We start from the raw sequence: 20,840 nt of genomic DNA, 5'->3' as shown, positions 1-20,840 counted from the left end.
TTCCCAGTGTTGATTCTACCACCTTCTGCATGTATTTTACGCAAGCTATTCACATTTGTTTTCATTCTGAATGATGCACACCTGGATTGTTGCCTGCGCTCCTCAGATTAATTAAAAGATAAAATAAAAGCGCTTAATGTGCATTCCAATGCATTAGTCCGAGTGATAATAATCATGATTTAGACTGAAATTAATTCTGTGCCATCACTAAAATGTGATAATAGCTTGATTAAAAGGCTGTTTTTCTGCTCTGCCAGCAGAGGAGTCCAGAAAAAAGGACCTCAATGGAGGAAAAGGAAAAAAGCACTATGGGGATAGCAGTGTATCGGTGCAATGCATGAGAGGCATTACTGTCAAATATGCAAGAAGGCATGAGGTCTGCAGACATGCGTGTGTGTGTGTGTGTGTGTGTGTGTGTGTGTGAGTGTGTGTGTGTGTGTGTGTCAGGGTAATTGGTTTGACAGATGTTTAAGGGGCACTTGGTTGGAGGAAATGACAACAGAGATGTTGTTGACAAGCTCTAGGTGGCAGGCCTGGCATTAGGGCCACTAAGCAGCACATAAACACACTATTCAATTTCACGGCAGTTGTTTTAATGGGGTACTACTTAAGGAAAAAAGATCACATTCACTTGATAAGCCTCTTTTAAACAATCTGTAACTGACTACTGCTCACTTCGAGTTGCAAGTAGCTCGGTGCCAGCACAATACTGCAGTCTGCGCCATCAGTTCCAGTTGACTCCCTATTAAATTACTTCCCTCCTACCACAGTTTCATCCTGTGCTTTAACTGTTGGTTATAAGATTTGCTTGGCAGCAGGAGCGGCGTGGTGCTCGCTGACAAAGTCGTAAGTTTCACCAGAGGAGTATGAAGCATGGGTAATAAAAAATGAAAAAATTTAAAAATACGTGGTTACTCAACTGCGAAAAAGCAGTCGTGTTGACACAGACAGACAGCTCGGAATATATTTAAGAGCCATTTAAAAGGCAGCAGCCCAAGTGTGCGGAGGATGCATAATCATAGTTCATCTCCCGCTGTGAGGCTCTTTGAGGTGCATTCACACACACACACACACACACACACACACACACACACACACACACACACACACACACACACACACACACACACACACACACACACACACACACACACACACACACACACACACACACACACACACACACACACACACACACACCCCCCCCCCCCCCCTTGGCTTTAATTTCCAAAGAGCTCTTCAAAGCGTCAGACCTTCTGTGGCTGGTCTGCTGGTGGTTTAGTCTACTGACACTGGCCTCTGGTGAGCAGGAAAGAATCCTTCTATGCCACGATTTCCCGAACTGTCTTGTGTCATGCTCCTTCCTCCATTTCAAAATAAATAAAGGCAGAATACCCACTGGAAAGCAAACTCTTTTCTCAAAGCCTTCCCAAATGAAATATTTTGTTTTGGCGAGCACCATAGCCTACGTAAAGCTGAAGTAACATTAACTAGTATTCGAGTCTTACCAGCAGTGGAAGGAATCCTGTTTATCAAGCACCAAAGACAACTGCAAGTCCAAAGGAAAATTTCCTCACAGTGAACCACAATAAACACAAATATAGCACAAGGATGGTTCCAAAGAACAACAGTATTTATGTCACATGACAATCGAAATGATTTAAATAAGTGTCAAAGTAATCCCTTGGGAATTCAGAATGTGGACACGCTGCTTCTCCCCAAAGACTCAGACTGGTGCTCAGAAGATTAGCTCTCTTTTTGTTTATCTTGGTAAGGACCAAGCAGCACTAAAATAGATGCTTAGCGTTAAGGCTGTTGTGTTTGAGAGGATGTGTGCACATCTCTGTTACCTTGCAAATAGTTTCAGTATCCCAAGGCAGGATGGTCTGTAGATCGATGACTTCACAGGACACTCCCAGTTTTTCTTGAGCCATGGCGGCCACCTCCTTCATCACATGGATCTACATGTGACATGAAAAGGACAGGAAGGAACTTTACAATCAAATGGGATAATGTGGTGTGCAGTTTGGCCTCTGCTATGATAAAAGCTCTGCTGTGTTTGAATTTTAACGGTCTTACGCTGCCAAAACAAAAATTAGGTGACTGACAATGAACATGCACATTTTCAAATCATGTCCAGATGCTGCAGAGTTCAATATTTATCATAATACAAGCAGCCTGGTTCCAGTTTTAAATCTGTAACATTTACTGCAATACAGTACAAAGATTTTTCAGTTTTTAAAAACAAAACTGGCTCACATTGGCTTTGTATTTGCAAGACAAAGGCTTTTCTGTTCCCATCCCAATATGTAATTAATAAAAAAAAAAACTGGTTCAAAGCCTCATGATGCATTATGTAAAATCTTAGTATTTTGTAACTATTTATAACATTTACATTAGCTTTGTAACTTATCCTACACTGTTAAAATATATTTGAATAATAATGGCAACATTAATTTAAGCATAGCACCTAATACAGTATAGCCTAAAAACAGAAAACAGCAGCTTGAAACTCAGAACATGGTGTGCTGTTAGATGTCAAATCAGCCCATTTTTACTGGAGGGAATAGTCGACTGCTTCCAAATCTAAACTGCTGTGACAGGTCTGAAAGATCACAACTACAAGAACTGTCAGCAGTCAGACCAGTTTCAAAGATAAAGGCACAGGCCTTCATCTAATAAATGAGCACAATAATTGCTGGTATTGCTTATTTTATTATGTTGCCCTTGCATTATTTGTAGCAGACAAAGGTAATCTTTCTGAAATAAGACAAAAATGACTTGAGAAAAGGACTTTCTTGTTAGAATGATCAGAAACTTGCTGTGAAGACGGGCTGCTGCTCTCTTGACTCCACTCTGTACAAGTTGTTTTTTCTACTCTCATCTGCACAGGCCTGACAAACGACGGGAGTAATGAGGTGGGAAAAAACGAATGTCACTTCAGAAATGAGGGCCATGCTTTCCACTACTTTGCTAGATCCTCTTTCTTCTCTGTCCACCCTTCAACAACAATAGTGGCTTTGATGGAGATGTTTTCCTTCAATGCCCTGGAGCCCCCCTGCCATGCAGCAGGTACATTAAGCCCTGGATAAGCCTGTAAAGTGGCTGGGTACAATTGAAGTCAGGGATGACTCCTAGTGAGTTACACACCCTGTTATACCAAGCTGCAGAAAACAAAATCTCTCCAATGAAAAGAAGGGAAACAATGGAAAGTGTGCAGCAGGCCTGTAGTGGTCACACCCAGAGAGCCGAGAACAGCCTTGATATTGTGGAGATGTCTGGGTGGATAGAGTCTCAGACGACCGGCTGAGAGACCTTGCTGGGACAGAGGGGGCTTGTGATAGATGTAAAGTTAATCCACTGCTAGCCTCTGTGGCTTTAAACGTCATCTAGTGGAGATGAGACATGGCACCTTTCTTCCCGTGGCCATAGGAAATGAGCCAAAGATAGATAACAAGTTAAAACTGCACAGAATCTCCTACCTGTGTCCCCCAGGCAACCAGAGTGACGTCACTCCCTTCTTGTAGGATCTCGGCCTGTGATAGTGGAATGATGTAGGGCTCCTCTGGAACCTGCTCCACTGAGGAAACACACACATTCATACACATTACATGCAAAATGAATTAGGGTCGATCCTGACCGCATTCATTCATCATTTCACTCTGAAATGTGTGGCTTTCATGTAAAATGCCCAGACCCCAAACTGACCATAGCTTTAAATGACAGACTAGATGACAAACTGGTGAAATAACAGACCGTGTAAAAGCACAGTTCTTACTCAAGAACATTATATCTGGCCCATTTCATATGCTTCTTCATGCTTTTTCCAGAACCTCATCTCTCACCAGAGGCAGTGTGCTTTTATCAGCACAATCTAATGCATGATCTAATGCACTCTTTTGCCAGCTACAGGCCTACAACTGTGACTAATCTTGACAACAAAACATTAGTGGGATGGGGTATCAATCAGAAAAGGGGCTGCATAAATGAAATATCTTTCCAAGAAGGGGAGTCTCACAGCTAGTCGGCCTTTGAACTGAAATCCAAGACAAAGTGCATGTAAGTATATGGTTTGAATAATAGTTATTAATGTCTTGGAAAACATTAGCAAAGTCATGGAAATTATTACAATGCAAATCTTATCATAAACTCAAACTGCCATCACTTTCAAGCAAGCAGCTTATTAGCAATATTTATACTACACAGGCACAACATATAATCTCAAAATGTATTATTTAACTGTCTTTGAATCTCCTTCACCATTATGGCTTTGGCTCTAGAATTTGTAGAGTACAATCTTAAAGTGAGTGGATTTTGGAGGAACTGAACTACTAAAAGCATTCCTACAAGGCAACGTATCAAGTCAAAATTACAATTAGGCAGAGTAATTATCCTCTGGGGAGACGCTGGGTTTAAGACCTTTCTGGAAACCTTGAATGGCTTCCATGATCCTTTCGAGCCTCAGAGAAGCCGTAAAGGAAAGAAAAATTGCCTATTCTGACGACTCGCTATGTTAAAACAACATCAAGTGCTCTTGGTGAATCATATGCAGCTCCTGGTTCAGGCTTCCAGACGAGACAGAAAATTGGCCAATTGAGTTGAATAATAGCATTTTTCAGAATCTTAAAATTGAATTATGAAAAATAGGTTATGGCTTAATAGGTGGAATCTCAGGCCCCACATCATAGTAGGGCCTTGATGGGACAAACGTGTGGTTTTTATCCTCTTCTGCAGGAGAAAGAAGAGGCCCACTGCAATTAAAAACATGACTTCATGATCCAGGCAGAGATCATTAGAGGCACATGGCACATGAGGTGCTTGACTCTGCCCCTTCAGCAAATCAAAATAACTCCTGACACGTTACCACTAACCCTTAGGGTGAAGCAGATGAGTGACTTGTCAAAACATAAAACCCCTTTCAGAAAGCAATTCAAAGTGTGGGTCTCAAGCCTGAATAAGCACCCTAGTTACTTTTCTGTCAAAGTCAGAAGGGCAATCTAGTTTGGACCTGGTAAAATATCCATTTCACCTTGAACATGGTACAAGTGCTGACAGAAAGACACACAAATCTTTTGCCTACAATTCATGACAGCCGTGGAAAAGCTGAAACCTAATTCCACACAGAGAAACTCAACACAAGCAGAAGTATTTTTGCAAAAACAGCAAAATTGGGAGCTGCTCTCCTTTTGGGCTGAGGGTGAGATGACCATGTAGCCTAACCTGTACCATTGTCCTGTCTGCAACAGTCTTAATGTATCTGTCTAAAGCTGCAGAACTATTAATGTAAATGTCTGTATGTATCCCATGTCTAAAAAAGGCTAACACACAGACGTGACTATCACTGAATGTGGAACCAAAAAGTGAAGTGTTCATCTGAAGCTGACAAAACTGTTATTTTCACTTCACAGATTAACCAGCATCTTATTGTCCCCCTCATAAAAACTTATTATATTTGGCATTATTCCACCAGGAATTGATGCAATAAATGACACACTGAACAATTTCTCTCTTGCATATACTATATTACTGATGTACTATCTCATCGCTCCCCGAGGGGCTAATAATCTCGACTGAAAAACAAACAGACGATAACACTGCTGAGACACTCAGACACCTGCTCTCAGCTGCTTGGTTGAACCACATCAGTCTGAAACACAATATCACATCCCGTCAGACGCTTCTTTCACAGCCACTAAGTACTATACAGGTATGACTTCTAGATTGTAAGGCTCCAGCTGAGAGGCAATAAAGACAATAACAATGATGAAAATTAGCTTGCATAAGCTTTTATGTTTATATTCTATGTATATACCTTGTGTTTCCTAACAATGGAAGCAGACATATCATGTAATACAGTCTAATAAGAGTCCCATAAAGCAGGGGTTTTCAAAGTCTGATGCTCTGACTATAATTCTTTGTCTTAACTATCTTTATCTCCCTCTGTATAAACTACTCCACAACAGAGACATGGTCTGCAGATACATTTCACAATCTCATCTGGCTCCTATCTAAGCCAGGAACTAAAAAAATTCAGAGACTTTTCTTTGAGGATGGTAGTACCAATCTCGTCCAGTTGTGTATTTTATTATTGTATTAAGCTTCCATTGCTGTCTAAAGTCATGGATATTAAATTATTGTTTTGCAACAGCAGCCAAGAACTGCTGTGAGTTTATTGTTATATTTCTGGGCACCTTTTTGCACTACAGCCTTAAGTTTATCCACACAAGACACTGATGTTTCCTCCACCCCAGAAAGGAGGGGAGAGGATTCAGCAACACTTCACAGTCCATTTAGACGGTCTGCTTCACACCTGTGGTCCTGCTGATCTCACTAATATTGTTTGCAGTCAGGCATATTTTTTGTCTTGCCTCACACTTCTAACAAGAGGGAAAAAATGTTTTCCATAAAGAAAGAATCCAGTGAAAGTCACAGAGGGGAAGCGAGACACGATCCTGGAGGAAGCTGAACATCAGGGGAGACAACGTACGAAAATAAACAAGGCATCAGCTACATGTGGACCTCATATTTACACACAAACTGGCTTACCTGCTGCTCTGTACAGAATCTTGGGTTCAAAGAATATGCACGGGTTCTTGTCAGCGATACAGGAGAGGAGCAGCCCTTTGGCCTGCACTGGACTACGAGGTATTACAACCTGAGGAACACATGAGACCGGTTAGGACAAGCAATGCCAACTGAATTCTGAGAGATACAGAACTCTATAAATGATTATTGTTTGGTTCACTTCTTGTATCAAAGCATAATGTTGACTGGAAAGAAGTCAGTAACATCATCAAACAGGCCAACATAGACTGAAGCAGATTCATGGTTCAACTTAAAAATCAGTATGGAAAATACATGACCTGCCTAATCAACACAGTGGACTGCAAGTGATGCAAAACCTCCAAACACTACGAGAAACCAATGCCTAACCATACTGCTTTATCATCTCTTTTACTTTCTAGCATTGTAACAGTTCCAGATGTTTTGATAAGAAACTGGTATTTTAGTCAAAATCCAGGTGTAACGGGTGCTTGTATAGCTCAATGCGTTGAGCGGGTGACCCATGTACAGGGGCTGGTCCCCAACGCAGCTGGCCCGGGTTCGATTCCCGCTCGCGGCCCTTTGCGGCATGTCTTCCCCCGACTCTTCTCCCATTTCCTGTCTCTCTCTCACTGCACCTATCCAATAAAGCCGATAAAAGGCCAAAAAAATAACTTAAAAAAAAAAAAAAAAAAATCCAGGTGTAACACTGGATGAGAGCTGAATCAAACCTGTGTTGGGCCTGACCCTTGGATGAGCGAATGGTGCTGATATTATGCACAAAGATTAGCATTTATCAGTCTGACCTTTGCAGAGAGACAACATGTTTATTGCTCTCAGTGGATGGACTGTAGCTGTAAACTGTACAGTCCTTCTCAGTCTGAGGCCTATGAGAAACTTCCATGTATGCTCAGTTAAAACAAACAAAAAAGCAGGGAGAGGTGATATGTCTGACATTTTAACATGGACTTGTGTACTTTGAGCACATGCTGTTGATTCTACTCCAGTAATGCTATGGGAGTTCAGAGCGTACCTAACACTGGCTCATACCCCTGTGGGCAGTAGGGTATCGTTAAGATTTTAAAGGAACAACTACTTTTATCAATGCTGCTTATCAATCCGGTACTTTGTGATCGTTGTTGCTTTTAGGAGAAAAAAAAACAAAAATAATTTTGAACAGAATTTATTTTCTCATATGTACTGTATATAGATAAGAACTTATATAAACACTACTGTGTTGATGGGAATAACTCAAAATAAAATATTATGCAATGTGTTTCTTGATACTGTCCAGCATTATATCAGAATTCAAAGCTCCAACTTGAACAGATATCAGGTAAAAGTCAGTTCACTGTCCTGATAAAACCTCTTTCACTCCTCACTTTTGAGTAAAAAATGAATGCAGGACTTGGACAGTATTGTTACCGTGTGATTCTTTAACAGTTTCAGCAAAGAAAACTGTTGAAGTACTTCGTAACGTCTAACACTAGCATTCAGTCAGAGAAACAGTGAAAATAAAGTAAGACTGGGTTTGTCTGCAGCCATCAAATCACTAAATCCTGCTCAGATAATACTCTGATATTCAGACTGAATGTATGAACAGAGTTACACATCAGAAACGTGTCTTACAGTGATGAGACAGAATCTGCAACACAACGTTCATCTTACTTCCTAAAGTACCATTAGCAGAGCTGTTAAAGTTGGAGCTTATATATTCTCCACTATTTAAAATTTCCATCCCCAATGATCAGTTAGTTAATAATTTGATCCATCAGACCATGTTCACACACACAGACTCACAGGCTTGGAGGTGTCCTATGTGTTGAGCATGAAGTTTTTACTAGTAATAATTTAAATGTTTATGATTAAACTGTTATTTTGTGCCACTCCAGTGGTCTATCAATCTGCTTTTCTTCAAGTCTCTAAAGGTCTTAGTTACATCACACTGAACAGCAGAGATGCTGACCAAATGAATTGCCTTTCCTCCATTTTGGTAAAGTATTTATTTTTTAGTTGAATTTGGAAAGAAAAGCAGCTGTGCTTCCATTTTCCGAGTGGCTCATAACAAGTGTGATTGGTAGCCGGAGAACAGAAAGTTGAATTTGTCTCAATTCCTCCAGGGTGCACTGCTAAGTGACTTTGGAGTCTTTATTGTGCTGTGTGACGTTATTTCCAGAATCTTCACTATGAATGGCAGCCTGTCACATCTCCAGTTTTTACGAGGAAGTCCAAGACCAGGGTTTTCAGATAATGACGTTTAAAATGACAGACTGCTGACAAAGTTTGAGATGATGGACTGTGACAAATCCTGAAGTCCTCACTGGACTGGCTGATGTCATCATCTTATGAAGAAAAGATATTTCACCACTGAACGAACAGAAGAACAAAATATTAAGGGAAACAAATACACATCAGTGTCTGTAATGAACAGTAGGGCTGACCTTGATACCAGGGCAGTGGGCGAAAAAGGCTTCAGGGCTTTGAGAGTGGTAAAGAGATCCGTGGCCGACACACCCCCATGGAGCCCGAATGGTGAGGCTTCCGCAGTCAAACAAGTTACCAGAACGGTAGCGGTACTTGGCAGCTTCATTGACTATCTTAAAAGAGATCAGTAAGGTTCAGGTTAGCATGAATGCAGACTATTACAAGTTAGATAAAGATAGCACTTTGCAGATCTTTGTGGGACACGTGAGATATTGCAGCACAGTAAGTTCTGGAAAGTGAAAAAGACATCAAAACATTGTTATTCAATTATACTGGAAACTAACAAAAATATCCTGAAAAAGAGGATTTCTTTGGTTTTGGTGAATAAAACACAGCAGTGGACAGAGTCCTTGTCTCTGTTATTCCCCTTAAAGACATTAAAAAGGTACTTTAGTTTTAACGAGCACCATCACCTCAATTGTCTCTAGTTTCTGTTTCGTCTAAAGTTTCTGATACTGAGCTTCCTCCAAAAAAATGTGCCAGCTTTTCCTCACTGAAACTCAGGTGGCCTGTTAATTCGGGTTTTATGTCCGTCTAAGGTCAGCTTGGACTGCGTCATTTTAAGTGAGAGCACAGAAGGAGAGAGGGAGCCCACTCAAGGTCCAACACCAGACCTAATCTACTGTTCCTCTGCATCGCAACAGGAGGCTCGTAGAACGCGCTCCATTATGAAATATTTTGTTTTATGTTGCCTTGACATAGCAGCGGGGACTCACATTTATCTTGTGGAGGAGCGAGAATACACTGAATGACACTAGTGTCAACACGTATGCATGTAAAACAGCAGCACTGCTCACTGTTCTGCTTAATGTCACATTAATCTTCCTCAGCAAAGGACCGAAGAGGAGGTTGTAAAAAAGGCTTCTTTTGTTGAGCTGATTTTTCAGAGCTAGGCTGCAGAGTAGGAAACAACAGACATTCAAGGTCTGCTACAAGGAATATGATATTCAAACGAGATAGAAGGCAAGTCTGAAAAGCAAGGCAGAGAGCATTGTTTTCCACTCTTTGTGGCCTTGCTGAGCTTTGGATATATTGTTAGGAATGCTCATCACTTCTATACCAGTGAAAGTACATATTCATAGCAGAATATCAGCATAAAATCTGAGGAGTTAAGGTAGGCCACTTGGTAGAACTGTTTTATAATAGATTTTTCCATCTGTTTGGTGTTTTTTCTTACTTCTACTTCGATTAGTGAATAACATGATTTGATGTTTTCCATACAGTTCTCATCATGTCTTTAGAGATGCAAACAACAACCTGCAACCTGAAAATGGTAAATGTGTATTGAATAATAAGCAGGCCTTCATGGTTGTCTCAGTGAATCCCTGTGTGCAAACTTTCAACCGAAACAAGTCTCCCAGCACTATTTCTCAGGGACCTCATTGCTGCATCCAGGGCAAAGCACTGTTTATTTATCATACAACAGAATGACTATGACATGCAGCAGATCATCCTCTAGTGCTAATAATGTGCTGTGAGGATAAGTCTGGCTATGCAAGTCTAGCCTTGTGCTAACTCATGGCTAGTTTACGTTATTATGACACTGAGTGAGGAAGTGTGCCTTACCTGGTCAAATGCAGGATAGATGTAGTCAGCAAACTGGATCTCAGCAATGGCTGTGGCACCAGCGACAGCTGCACCGATCCCAAATCCCACAATCCCCTGCTCACAAAGAGGAGTGTTGAAGACTCTGTCCTTACCTGGGGATAAAGTAGAAGGCAAGGTTGTAGAGTTAGGAAGGTAACAAAAAAGGATTAGAATGCTAAAAAAGATATAAGATTTTAGGTGTGATGGCACCATTCTGGCTGGGACTACATAACAGCCCAGTGAATATAATTATTTATTGGAGATGAGTGAACACAACTGTGGGAAATAGTAGGGTTTTTTCTGACACTGATGACTGATGAGACTCCAAACAATACCCTCTGTTACAATGCCATGTGGTTCTAAAATAAACCAAGTGACAAGCTGGTGACTCTTCCTCAGCTGCAGTTACCCAGGCCTATGATGCACACACAACCCCCACGGACTAAAAACTGAACAAAAGCTATTTCCCATTCTCTACCATATAATCTGAAAAAGAGCCGCAGGAGTTGGACTCTAAATTTGGGTTAAGAACATTATTTTTGCTCTCATCTTTGTGTATTTGCCAATGAATGACTTTTTCTGTTGTGCTGGGAAGTTGTGCTTCTCAGCAGTGAAACTTTGCCCTCATGTGCCCTCTGTGCTAAAAAAGTTCAATTAGCAACCACGGCACCACAAACTCTTGGAGGAATGAACAATTAAGAGATCAAAATTTAGTGCCTTGCAGCTCAGACTGTAGCCAACCTCAACTATGCAGCTTCATGTGAAAGTGACAGTAAATAACGTGTGTGTGCTTCTGTGTGTCATCAAAGTAATCAGTAGTAAATCAACTAATGACAAATAAAAGTGCAACAAAGTGATTTGAAAATAACTCAGCCCTGTTGATGTTTGGGCCTCAGTTGTTCACACGAGTTTATAATACAATTTTAAATAGACAACTTTTATAGTCAGCTGTCTGACACTGTCACTGCTTTCAGTAAAAAAAGACTAAACCCATCAGCGAGAGGAAGAGCTAGTCAGAGCACAGTCAGTGTATGCCGTTGTTTTCAGGTAAGCAGCCAGCGGTGGAGAGCTGGCTCTCAGAAGTGAATGCACCCATCTTGTAAAAAGCCATTCATATAGTGTCGCCCCTGCATTAACCTCTGTTCTGTGTAATGGCTGCGGGTGGCAGAGGTGTGCACAATCCCTTTCAGTGGTGAGAGGGATAAAAACAGCTTTGCGCTCTTCACTGTACACAAGGATGAGGTGGAAAATAATGATCCCTTTCCAAAGGTCAACACTTCTGACGTCAATGAAAACAAAAGGCAAAGCCAGCCACAGTGGAATGGATTTGAGGCTTCTCGCTATTAAAAACAACACACAAAATCAACAGAAAATGAACTCAAACAAGAAAGGCCATTTATTAACGACTAATTATTTTAATACCACAATAAAAAGAAAAAACAATTGCGCTGAGTCTCCATATGAGATTTTAGCTTAGGATGCGATGAGCTGTTTAATGCTATTTGGAAGCTGTTACCATGTCATTAGACATTTCTACATGTAAACAGATGTATTCCAAAGAATGTCAAACATACAGTCAAACTGGAGCTACCACCTGCTTTTATCCCTCTGAACCCCAAACAGTTTCTGGGTGTGTTTTCCTCCCATTACATTTTTACTCACTGTGAGCTCATTTTTAACTGCAAAATAAAGACCTACACCTCTATGGAAACAGAACAATCAGAGCTGGAAGTACGTAGAACTCAAAAATGATCGTTTAAATAAAAAGAAAGAAACTAAAAAAGCACTCAGAGAGCACAGTAGTCTGCCAAGGCTGTTCATTCCCTGTATTTTTTTTAGAAGTGCAGGGTTTGTTTATTTATAAGTTATTGATGATCAGAAATCACGGCAGCATAGAATGTGTCAATTTAATATAGATGAACCCACAAACTAAATGACCGTGCGCTGAGCACAGGCGTGTGTTATGCATGTGTATGTTATGTACAGATACCGAATCACGTGACCTAAATATGTAGTGGGTGGCGGGAACTGATGGGACTCAGAAACACCCCCACAATGTAATCAGTTGTTCCTTGGATCATTTCCGACAGCTAAGTCCTGGTAAGTCCTCAGCGGTGGATTTGTAGTAGGATCACAATCATGTGATCATCAGCAGGCAGCTGATGTAGTGTTCACTGGTTGTCCTGGTTACAGTGACGCTGTGCCGCTATCTGGCAATGATACAGAAATCTTTAACAAATTCGAGGATTCAGACTATAAGCCTCATCACTTCCAAAATCTGATCACTTGGTCCTTGCGTCATTTCTGAACTTTCTGAAATTTCATCCAAATCTGTAAGTCCGTTTTTGAGTAATGTTGCTAACAGACAGACAGACAGACAGACAGACATTTTGAAGCCTCAGATTAGGAAGCATTGATACCATTTGGCCTTTGATATTAGGCAGCACTAATCCTTCTGGTCCTCTGGGTGAACAGTGAGCAGTAAAATAACCTTGTGAGGGACCAGCTGTGAGATTCTCTGCAGTGCTCTGCTACCATCTAGTGGTGAAATTACATCACACAAACTGGAGAGCAGGTTGCTGACAGTTATTGCAGTTTTAGCAATTGAGATTTTTAAATAGCCGAATTTAAATAGTAAAACAGCATCTTACCGTATTTGTCTCTCAGACCCACTGTGCATCGGAAGACTCCACCAAAAGCAACATCTTCCCCAAAGATGACTGCAGAAAAACAACAGAACACAGTCAGTGATGATGATCCACAGCAGACAAGAACAGAACAGGGAACAGTAAAGATTGAAAACAAAAATCACAAAATGAGATGTGGGATAATAAAATGCCACTAACCCTGCTGACAGCTCTCTGATTGGACCTCAACAGTCTTGGCAAGTTATCAAACAACATTTCTTACCTTTTAAGGGTAAGCTATGGAGTGGAAGGCCCACTGATTCCACAAGTGTTTACACCCACTCTACATTTCTATATCTAGCTATATCCTTATTGTCCTTATTGTTATCCTTACTACAACAGGACTATCCTGACTATCCAACTCTGCTGCTTAGGTCACGACCATCGCTTTTAATAATTTCAATTACCTGTCTCAGAAACGTTTACATGACACTTTTTATTTATTTATATATATATATATATTTTTTTTTTTTACATTGCATGTAGGTTTAAACACACCAGAACCCATGAGCTGGCTAGTGTTGCCATGGAAAGGAAACCAATCAGAGGTGCAAATAAGTGCAATGGGAAATATTTCACACAAAATAGCAGCATAATTGTTAATTTAATCTAAAACTGACCCAGGCTCCAAAAGTACATTCAGTAAAAGCTCAGATTTTAAGATGCTTCTTCCTACCATTCCCTTTGGCAGTGACAGTTGGTTCTATGAAACTGGGCTTGTACCTTCACATTTTTAATTGAAGGACCAGATATCTTTTAATCCGGTCATGTTTTGGATTGATGATTTAACTAAGGCAGTTTCCTGGCAATTCGACTGCAGACAGGCATAAATTATTCTGTTTCATGACAACGCCTGTGAGAAAAATTCATTCTATTTTCACTTCCAGATCCACGGACTCTGTAATAGCTTGTCATGCTATTAACTGCTGTAAGAAATATATAGTGTGGAGGTACACTAACAAGTCATTAGACTGGGGATGCACTAGAGATTTATATTATGTATTTTTGCACCTCTTAGACTGTGTTGCACAGGTTCTAAAAATGTGCAGTAACACCCTAATGAAGAAATGCACACTGTATGTAACGCACACATCATTTTCATTTACCCGTAGCTTGAATGGTCCAATTCATAGTTTGAAAAATTACAGGATTGTTACCAGGATGGAAGTTTTACAGACTGCTGAATTCCATTTCCTGCTGTAGCGTCCTACCTGCTGTAGGATCACTAGCCAGCGTGTTGTCCAAGGCACTTGTGATTGACTGGAACAAGTTCATCTTCTGGGTAGGACCTAAAAGCAAATTTTAAAAGTTAATTAAAAAAACTCGTGAGAACATAAACACACTAAACTATTGGCATGCACACTGCATTTGGAGTTGACAATACACTGTATATAACTCACCATACCAGTTACAGCAGGAAAAATAGTTACTTAACACAAACTTGGCAAAGACTTACTGCCTTCAGCCAATAAGATAGAGGTGTCTTTGTTAGAGACAATACCAGTAATTTCTCAGTTCTGTGTTGTTTTGCTGGAGCCAGTAAAAATGTTAGTAATGTCTGTTAGTTACGAGTGCCAACATCCTGCTCAAATGTACTGGCGGGCCAAAACTGACCTCATCCTTGTTTGAAACGTCACATAAATGACACTCTGCTGTGTGATGAAGCTAAATCAAAGGTTTTTAGTGCTGCAAAGCAACACCAACCAGATGTGATCATCATAACACAGTGTTTTCATTTCAGTCAGTGCTGATTACTTCGTTTGGCAATCCACCAAATAATCTTCTTAACCCTTAGTTTAATTATTCAAAATATAAAGTAACGCTGCTGAGATAAGCTATAACACTGAGTTTGGTGATGGATGCAGCTGACTAACATTGGGTCATTCCAGAATTGGAGGACATTTTACGTCCCACCCATCAAATTTCAAATAATCCATGTACAAAATACTTAAACATGTAGTTACTGTGTAAATTTTCTTGTCCTGAGACAAAATCGGAAAAAAAAAAACTATGAGAAAAGAATGTTTGAAAATATTTTTAAAAACATCGAATAAATCTGGAGTGCCCCCTAAAATACCATTTTTCTCTTGTCCCACCCCCCTGATGACCAAATTGAATCTCAGATCAAACAGTTCAAATTAAATGTGAATCTCCTTTTCTGGAATTTTTCTTTTCAATTATGGGGAAAAAATATTTTAATCAACTTAATATTTTAAATAATAATTATTATGCATGGACATGTGTCCCACAACAGCCCTGTCGGCATAACCTTTTTAGCTGATAGAAGGAGAAAACAGTGAATCACATGAAACGCTGGAATTAACATCATCAGTTTTCCTAAAAAAATGGGTAGAGCAAAGCTATGTCCTCTCTTCTAGTTTTCATATTTTCACCACATTGTCAGCATTGATTGAATGTCTCACTCTAGCTCATATTATCAGGATCAGACTATGTCTTTGGACTGTTTTCCATCAGTCAGTTTGTCCTCTTCATCTGATAGTGTCCTCTAGCTAAATATCTAGCTTCTACTGCTGAGAAAAAGATCACATTAGCATGGATTAGAGTAGGGTTAGCAAACAGCACAGAAAACATGGAATAAAAATGGTTCCACTGATGTGGAAGCTGAGCCAATCAAGCCTTTGATAGCTTGTTATCTATTGCTGATCAATATGTAGCAGAAATATGTAAAAGAGAAGGTTAATTTTTCAAAACTTTTGAAGCCCAAACGTCCTCCAATTGTGGAATGACCCATATATGTAAGATGGTTAGATGGCTGACTTTTAAAGCCTCACTGAACTCCTAATGTGTTTTTGTTGACCTGGATGTTTGTGCAGCATTACACCCTGTGTTTCATAGACTCATTTCACCTGCTGCACTCACTTTAAATGACAGTTCAACACATGGAAATATATTTCTGTGACATTCTGTGAGTATTTTTGAGCCAACAGTGGTCCAACATCACAGTGACAAGTGATAAAGTGAAGGACATTATGTGACTAACAGGTAAACTTTGGAGATGAACAGCAGTTGACAGTTCACCAATACTAGTTTCTCCAAAGAAGGACAAATAATGCGTATATTTACAATTTTTCAACAAAGTAAGTGAAATTTTCTGTGGAAAAAAAGCTACAGATTAGACACTTTATTATTATTATTATTATTATTATTATTATTATTATTATTCCAAACAGCGGCTATAAAGCTGTACTGACGGTGCGTTTAAATGACTGACATTGGTTCCACCATTCAGACTGACAACGGAAGAGAAAATGAACAAATACAACCGCTGTATGTCACCAAACCACACAGTGCTGACACGTCTGTGTAATTTTACTGTTAAATGGTTAAACTGTCCAGTGTTTAGGTATTCTTGACTGGTAAACTGTTAAACTATACAGTGTTTAGGTATTCTTGACTGGTAAACTGTCCAATGTTTAGGTATTCTTGCCCATTTAATGGTTAAATTGTCCAGTGTTTATGTATTTTTGCCTGTTAAACTGTTAAATTGTCCAGTGTTTAGGTATTCTTGCCTGGTAAACTGTTAAACTATCCAGTGTTTAGGTATCCTTGCCTGTTAAACTGTTAAATTGTCCAGTGTTTAGGTACTCTTGCCCGTTAAACATCCCGGCTAGCGCTAGCCGGCTAGCAACACTCACCGTACTGTGTCGGGACGGGGTCAGGCTGGAAGGTAAAGTGTGCTGCATGTCTTCGTTGTGTTTTTGTGCGGGAGTTACAGTTCGGTGACGGTTTCAACAGCGCTGCCCCAAACGAGCTGTGAGCCCCGATGCCCACGGCGGAGAGGGAGAGTTTGAAGTTTGCTCGTCGGGAGAAGAACCGTGCAGCGGCCGCCATCACTGTTGTTGTGAAACCAGGAAGGGCAAAATGAATCAGTGTGAAGATCGTCTATGTAGGCAGACAGCCTCACTCAGTGGAGAAAATTTGGACTCGATTCTGGTACTAACCTCCTCATCCATGCTCGGATTAATTACTCTGTTAGGTCTTTCTTCTCCTTAAACCTGCCTCATGATAGTGGGGTACTCTGGCATTTAAAATAAAATCACTACTGATTTGTCTAATGACAATATAGCAGCAAGTCAAGACAAACCAGGATTTTGTTTGCATTTAACAACAAAATCCAATTGCGTTTCATGCATCATAGTGGATATTATGTCTTTTTTAGTAAATTCTGAAAAGCCATTACAGTAGTAAATACATTGCGGTGGAAAAACCTCTTTAATCCTGTCGAAATACTAACAGGCTGGTTTAAAGTGGGAGAGGAAAGTCTGCTCTCTGTGGTCCCCGGGATTGGAGGTGGAGTGAGTACTCTTCTTTCCTCCCTCTCTCTGTCAGCCTCCGTGAGAGAATGGAGGCTCTGATTGGTCAAAGAGGAGGGCGGTGTGAGCTGAGACTGACCACTCTCCATCCAGCTGGTCTAAGGTCGTATCACTCAGGGGTCATTCCCTCTGAAACCACAAAACATTTAAAAGAACTCCTGCTCGAGCATAAGTGATTTGCCTGAAAATTTCATAGCATGAAATAAGAATATTTGTAAAGATATCTGTTAAATGTTTGCTTAATATATCAAGTACTTTCCAAGGTTAGAAAAAACAAAAAAGAAAAAAAAACTTATCATTGTGAAAACTGTTTAATGGGATCTAAATGGACTCTCTTGCTCTGTGTTCCAATAATAAACTTTGTCCTCATAACAAATGAGACAAGTGTTCAGAAATACTGTGTTCAGAAAGTTGAAGTAGAAGGATTTGATTTTGAAATATTGTGATATAAAGCTGCACACGGTTGAGAAAATAACACTGACTTTTTGTTAATATGTGCTCAAAGATGGATTTTTTTTTTCATGTTTCACCTATAACAACAGCGAAGGGGGCTGAAGCACCTGCCCCTTTGTCCCCTGATGCCCAAAGTGCCCTTTTGTCAAAGTTGTTCTTTTAATTCTATTTAATTTTGTTTTTTATTTGTAAGTGTGTGTGTGTGTGTGTGTGTGTGTGTGTGTGTGTGTGTGTGTGTGTGTGTGTGTGTGTGTGTGTGTGTGTGTAGAAGTATTTGAAGGCCAAAATAATAAATAATTTTTAAAAAATTTATTATAATTCAGATCTACCCCTAGTCGGTCACATGATCCATGTAGATGTCCCTCACTGCTCTGAGGGGTCCTGATGTTCCCTGTAGCTCAGCGTTAGCGCCGCTAGTCTAGAAACCGGAGACCCGAGGGAGGACTTCAATAACTGATGGTCCTGATGGAGAGGAGGTTCTGCAGCGGGATTCGTTTGTGCACAGTGTATTTTTGCAAGATGACTGATGAAGTGAGCATCCTGTGTCTGACTCTAACACACACCTCTCATCAGTTCTAGTCGCTAGTTAACCACACAGCTGCTGAGAGGATAAAGTATGTCAGGCTTCTTTTTGTTCCTGTATGTTTCTTTTGTCATGGGCAAAGTGCATCAGAGAGATGTATTATTTTACTGTCAGTGAGCTGCAGTGTGTTTCCTGTGCTTCTAGAGGCAATGAGGCGGAGGTTATGTTATTTTACTAAAACTATGTACGTGCATTTTCACATAATTTTGGACTATTGCAGTATAAATACAATAATAATAATAATTAGAAGAATTTGAATTGTGATTTTCTCAACCTCTCATTTAAAGATATCATTACTTGTTTATAATACTTGTATATATAGATAAATATAATATGCATAAATATAAAATATATATTTTTTATAACCTTGCTGTCTTGCGCAACGTGGATAGTCAAACTGAATAAAATCACAAATACACAAATACATTTGAATACATGATTTCTATATAATTTTTTAAAACTTTATTATTTGCACTACGAATAATAAAGGGCAGATTATGAATCAGCACCATGGAGCAAATCTGTGGCTATACAGTATATGTCTTGAAAAGGTATGAAATTTAAAAGCAAGGACTCCAGGAAGAGTAGCCACAGTTAAACAGTCCAGTTTCTAATGGTGATCTAAATTCAACTTCAAAATAAGAATTTGCCACAAATACACTACATCACAGGTTGGAGTTTGAACCAATGGCCTTCTGATCAGTAGTCCTGAGACTTAACCACTGCTGCACCTTGTAGTATGAGGTATGTTTCTGTATGGTGTTTCAAATTCTTGCTCCATGTGCCCCCTTTTAATTTTGAGCACCTGCCCCTCCAAAGGTCTCTGCACGGCCCTGGTTTTGAGTAATGTTGCAGACGGACAGACAGATTCACAGACAAACGTACGCCGATCATCACACAACTCCGCTGTTCCTTGGCGGAGTAATAAACAAATTGACACCGAGAGGAAAGTCGCCCTGCACATGTTGACTATGTCTGGCTCAACATACAGCTGTAAGCCAGCTTCTCAACTGTGAATATAATCCAAACTAAATCTGGTTCCAGACTCACCAATGAGCTCGAAACATGTCTGAGAACGACCCTGACATCATTCAGACCACGATTCAAAATACTGGCTGCTCAGTTCTCCTATTAAGCAGCAGGGGTATAAGGGGAGTGATATAAGACAGAAAAAAATGTAAAAGTGTTCAACTGTTTAAATTTTTTGAGATTCAGGTATTGTTAAAGATGCATGTAAGTCAGTTCAGATGTTCAGTCATTATTTTTCACTTTATTTTCAGATGTACAGTTATATCAAAAGTTATTTATTAATGAATGATGTCAAAATGTTTTTGAACCGTACTGAATTTATCTGATTTGACGGTCAGTTATTGATTGCATGCAGACGCTAATAAAACTACCAGGTTACATCAACATATATCACACTAATTCAAATTAGACATTATGATTTTCATTATGATTTGCTTTAATATATTTTCTTTGACTGGACCTCTTTGAATTTTAGTTGAATACCCCTGCTCTACTGGATTGCAATTTTTTTCCAACTTGTCAACAAGTTTGTTTCGGTCTCTAAAGATGTTTTTGAATTTTTGTTCTGAAAATCCAACCTTTCTGTCAGTTTTTGTCCTTGCATTCAAAAATCAGTGCTTGATTCAGTCAACTGATAATGTTGTGGGCTGGGCCGGGGCCAAAAATGCCAGGGCTGATTTTTTTGCATTACTAAAATATTTCTGTAACTGTACCAGAGTTAGGAATAGGCCAATTTTCAGTTCTAGTCCCTGGCCAGATGTTAAGACTTCCTAAGAAAAAAAAGAAAATAAACACAACCTACAGCCACGGCCAAAAGTTTGGAGAATCACAAATATTAATTTTCACAAAGTCTGCCGCTTCAGTTTTTATGATGGTGATTTGCATATATTCCAGAATGGTATAAAGAGAGATCAGATGAATTGTAATTACTTGCAGTCTCTCTTTGCCATGAAAATGAACTTAATCCCCCAAAAAACATTTCTACTGCATTTCAGCTCTGTCAGTGATTCTCTCGATAACACAGGTGAGAGTATTGATGAGGACGAGGCTGGAGATCACTCTGTCATGCTGACTGAGTTAGAATAATAAACTGGAAGCTTTTAAAGAAGGGTGGTGGTTGAAGTCACTGTTCTTTCTGTG

The 20,840-nt window shown here is 39.8% G+C and overlaps 1 protein-coding gene across 2 annotated transcripts in view; it reads right to left on the bottom strand.

The window, feature by feature from the left end:
* Positions 1-17,182, bottom strand: part of bckdhb (branched chain keto acid dehydrogenase E1 subunit beta) — a 92,520-nt gene extending 75,338 nt beyond the window's left edge. The window contains exons 1-8 of one of the 2 annotated variants that reach the window (XM_035946873.2): positions 16,958-17,182; positions 14,513-14,590; positions 13,266-13,334; positions 10,594-10,727; positions 8,985-9,140; positions 6,547-6,655; positions 3,483-3,580; positions 1,851-1,961 (exon numbers count right to left, since the gene is read on the bottom strand). In XM_035946873.2, coding sequence (XP_035802766.2) covers positions 1,851-1,961; positions 3,483-3,580; positions 6,547-6,655; positions 8,985-9,140; positions 10,594-10,727; positions 13,266-13,334; positions 14,513-14,590; positions 16,958-17,153 — 951 coding nt within the window. In that variant the 5' untranslated portion in view covers positions 17,154-17,182. The remainder of the gene's footprint in view (positions 1-1,850; positions 1,962-3,482; positions 3,581-6,546; positions 6,656-8,984; positions 9,141-10,593; positions 10,728-13,265; positions 13,335-14,512; positions 14,591-16,957) is intronic. The other variant, XM_023267381.3, reaches the window with a different exon arrangement.
* Positions 17,183-20,840: the final 3,658 nt, after the last annotated feature.

This window comes from Amphiprion ocellaris, chromosome 9 (genome assembly GCF_022539595.1).
Source record: "Amphiprion ocellaris isolate individual 3 ecotype Okinawa chromosome 9, ASM2253959v1, whole genome shotgun sequence".
In the NCBI taxonomy this organism is placed as follows: domain Eukaryota; kingdom Metazoa; phylum Chordata; class Actinopteri; family Pomacentridae; genus Amphiprion; species Amphiprion ocellaris.
This window is presented reverse-complemented; position numbering and strand designations above follow the sequence as displayed.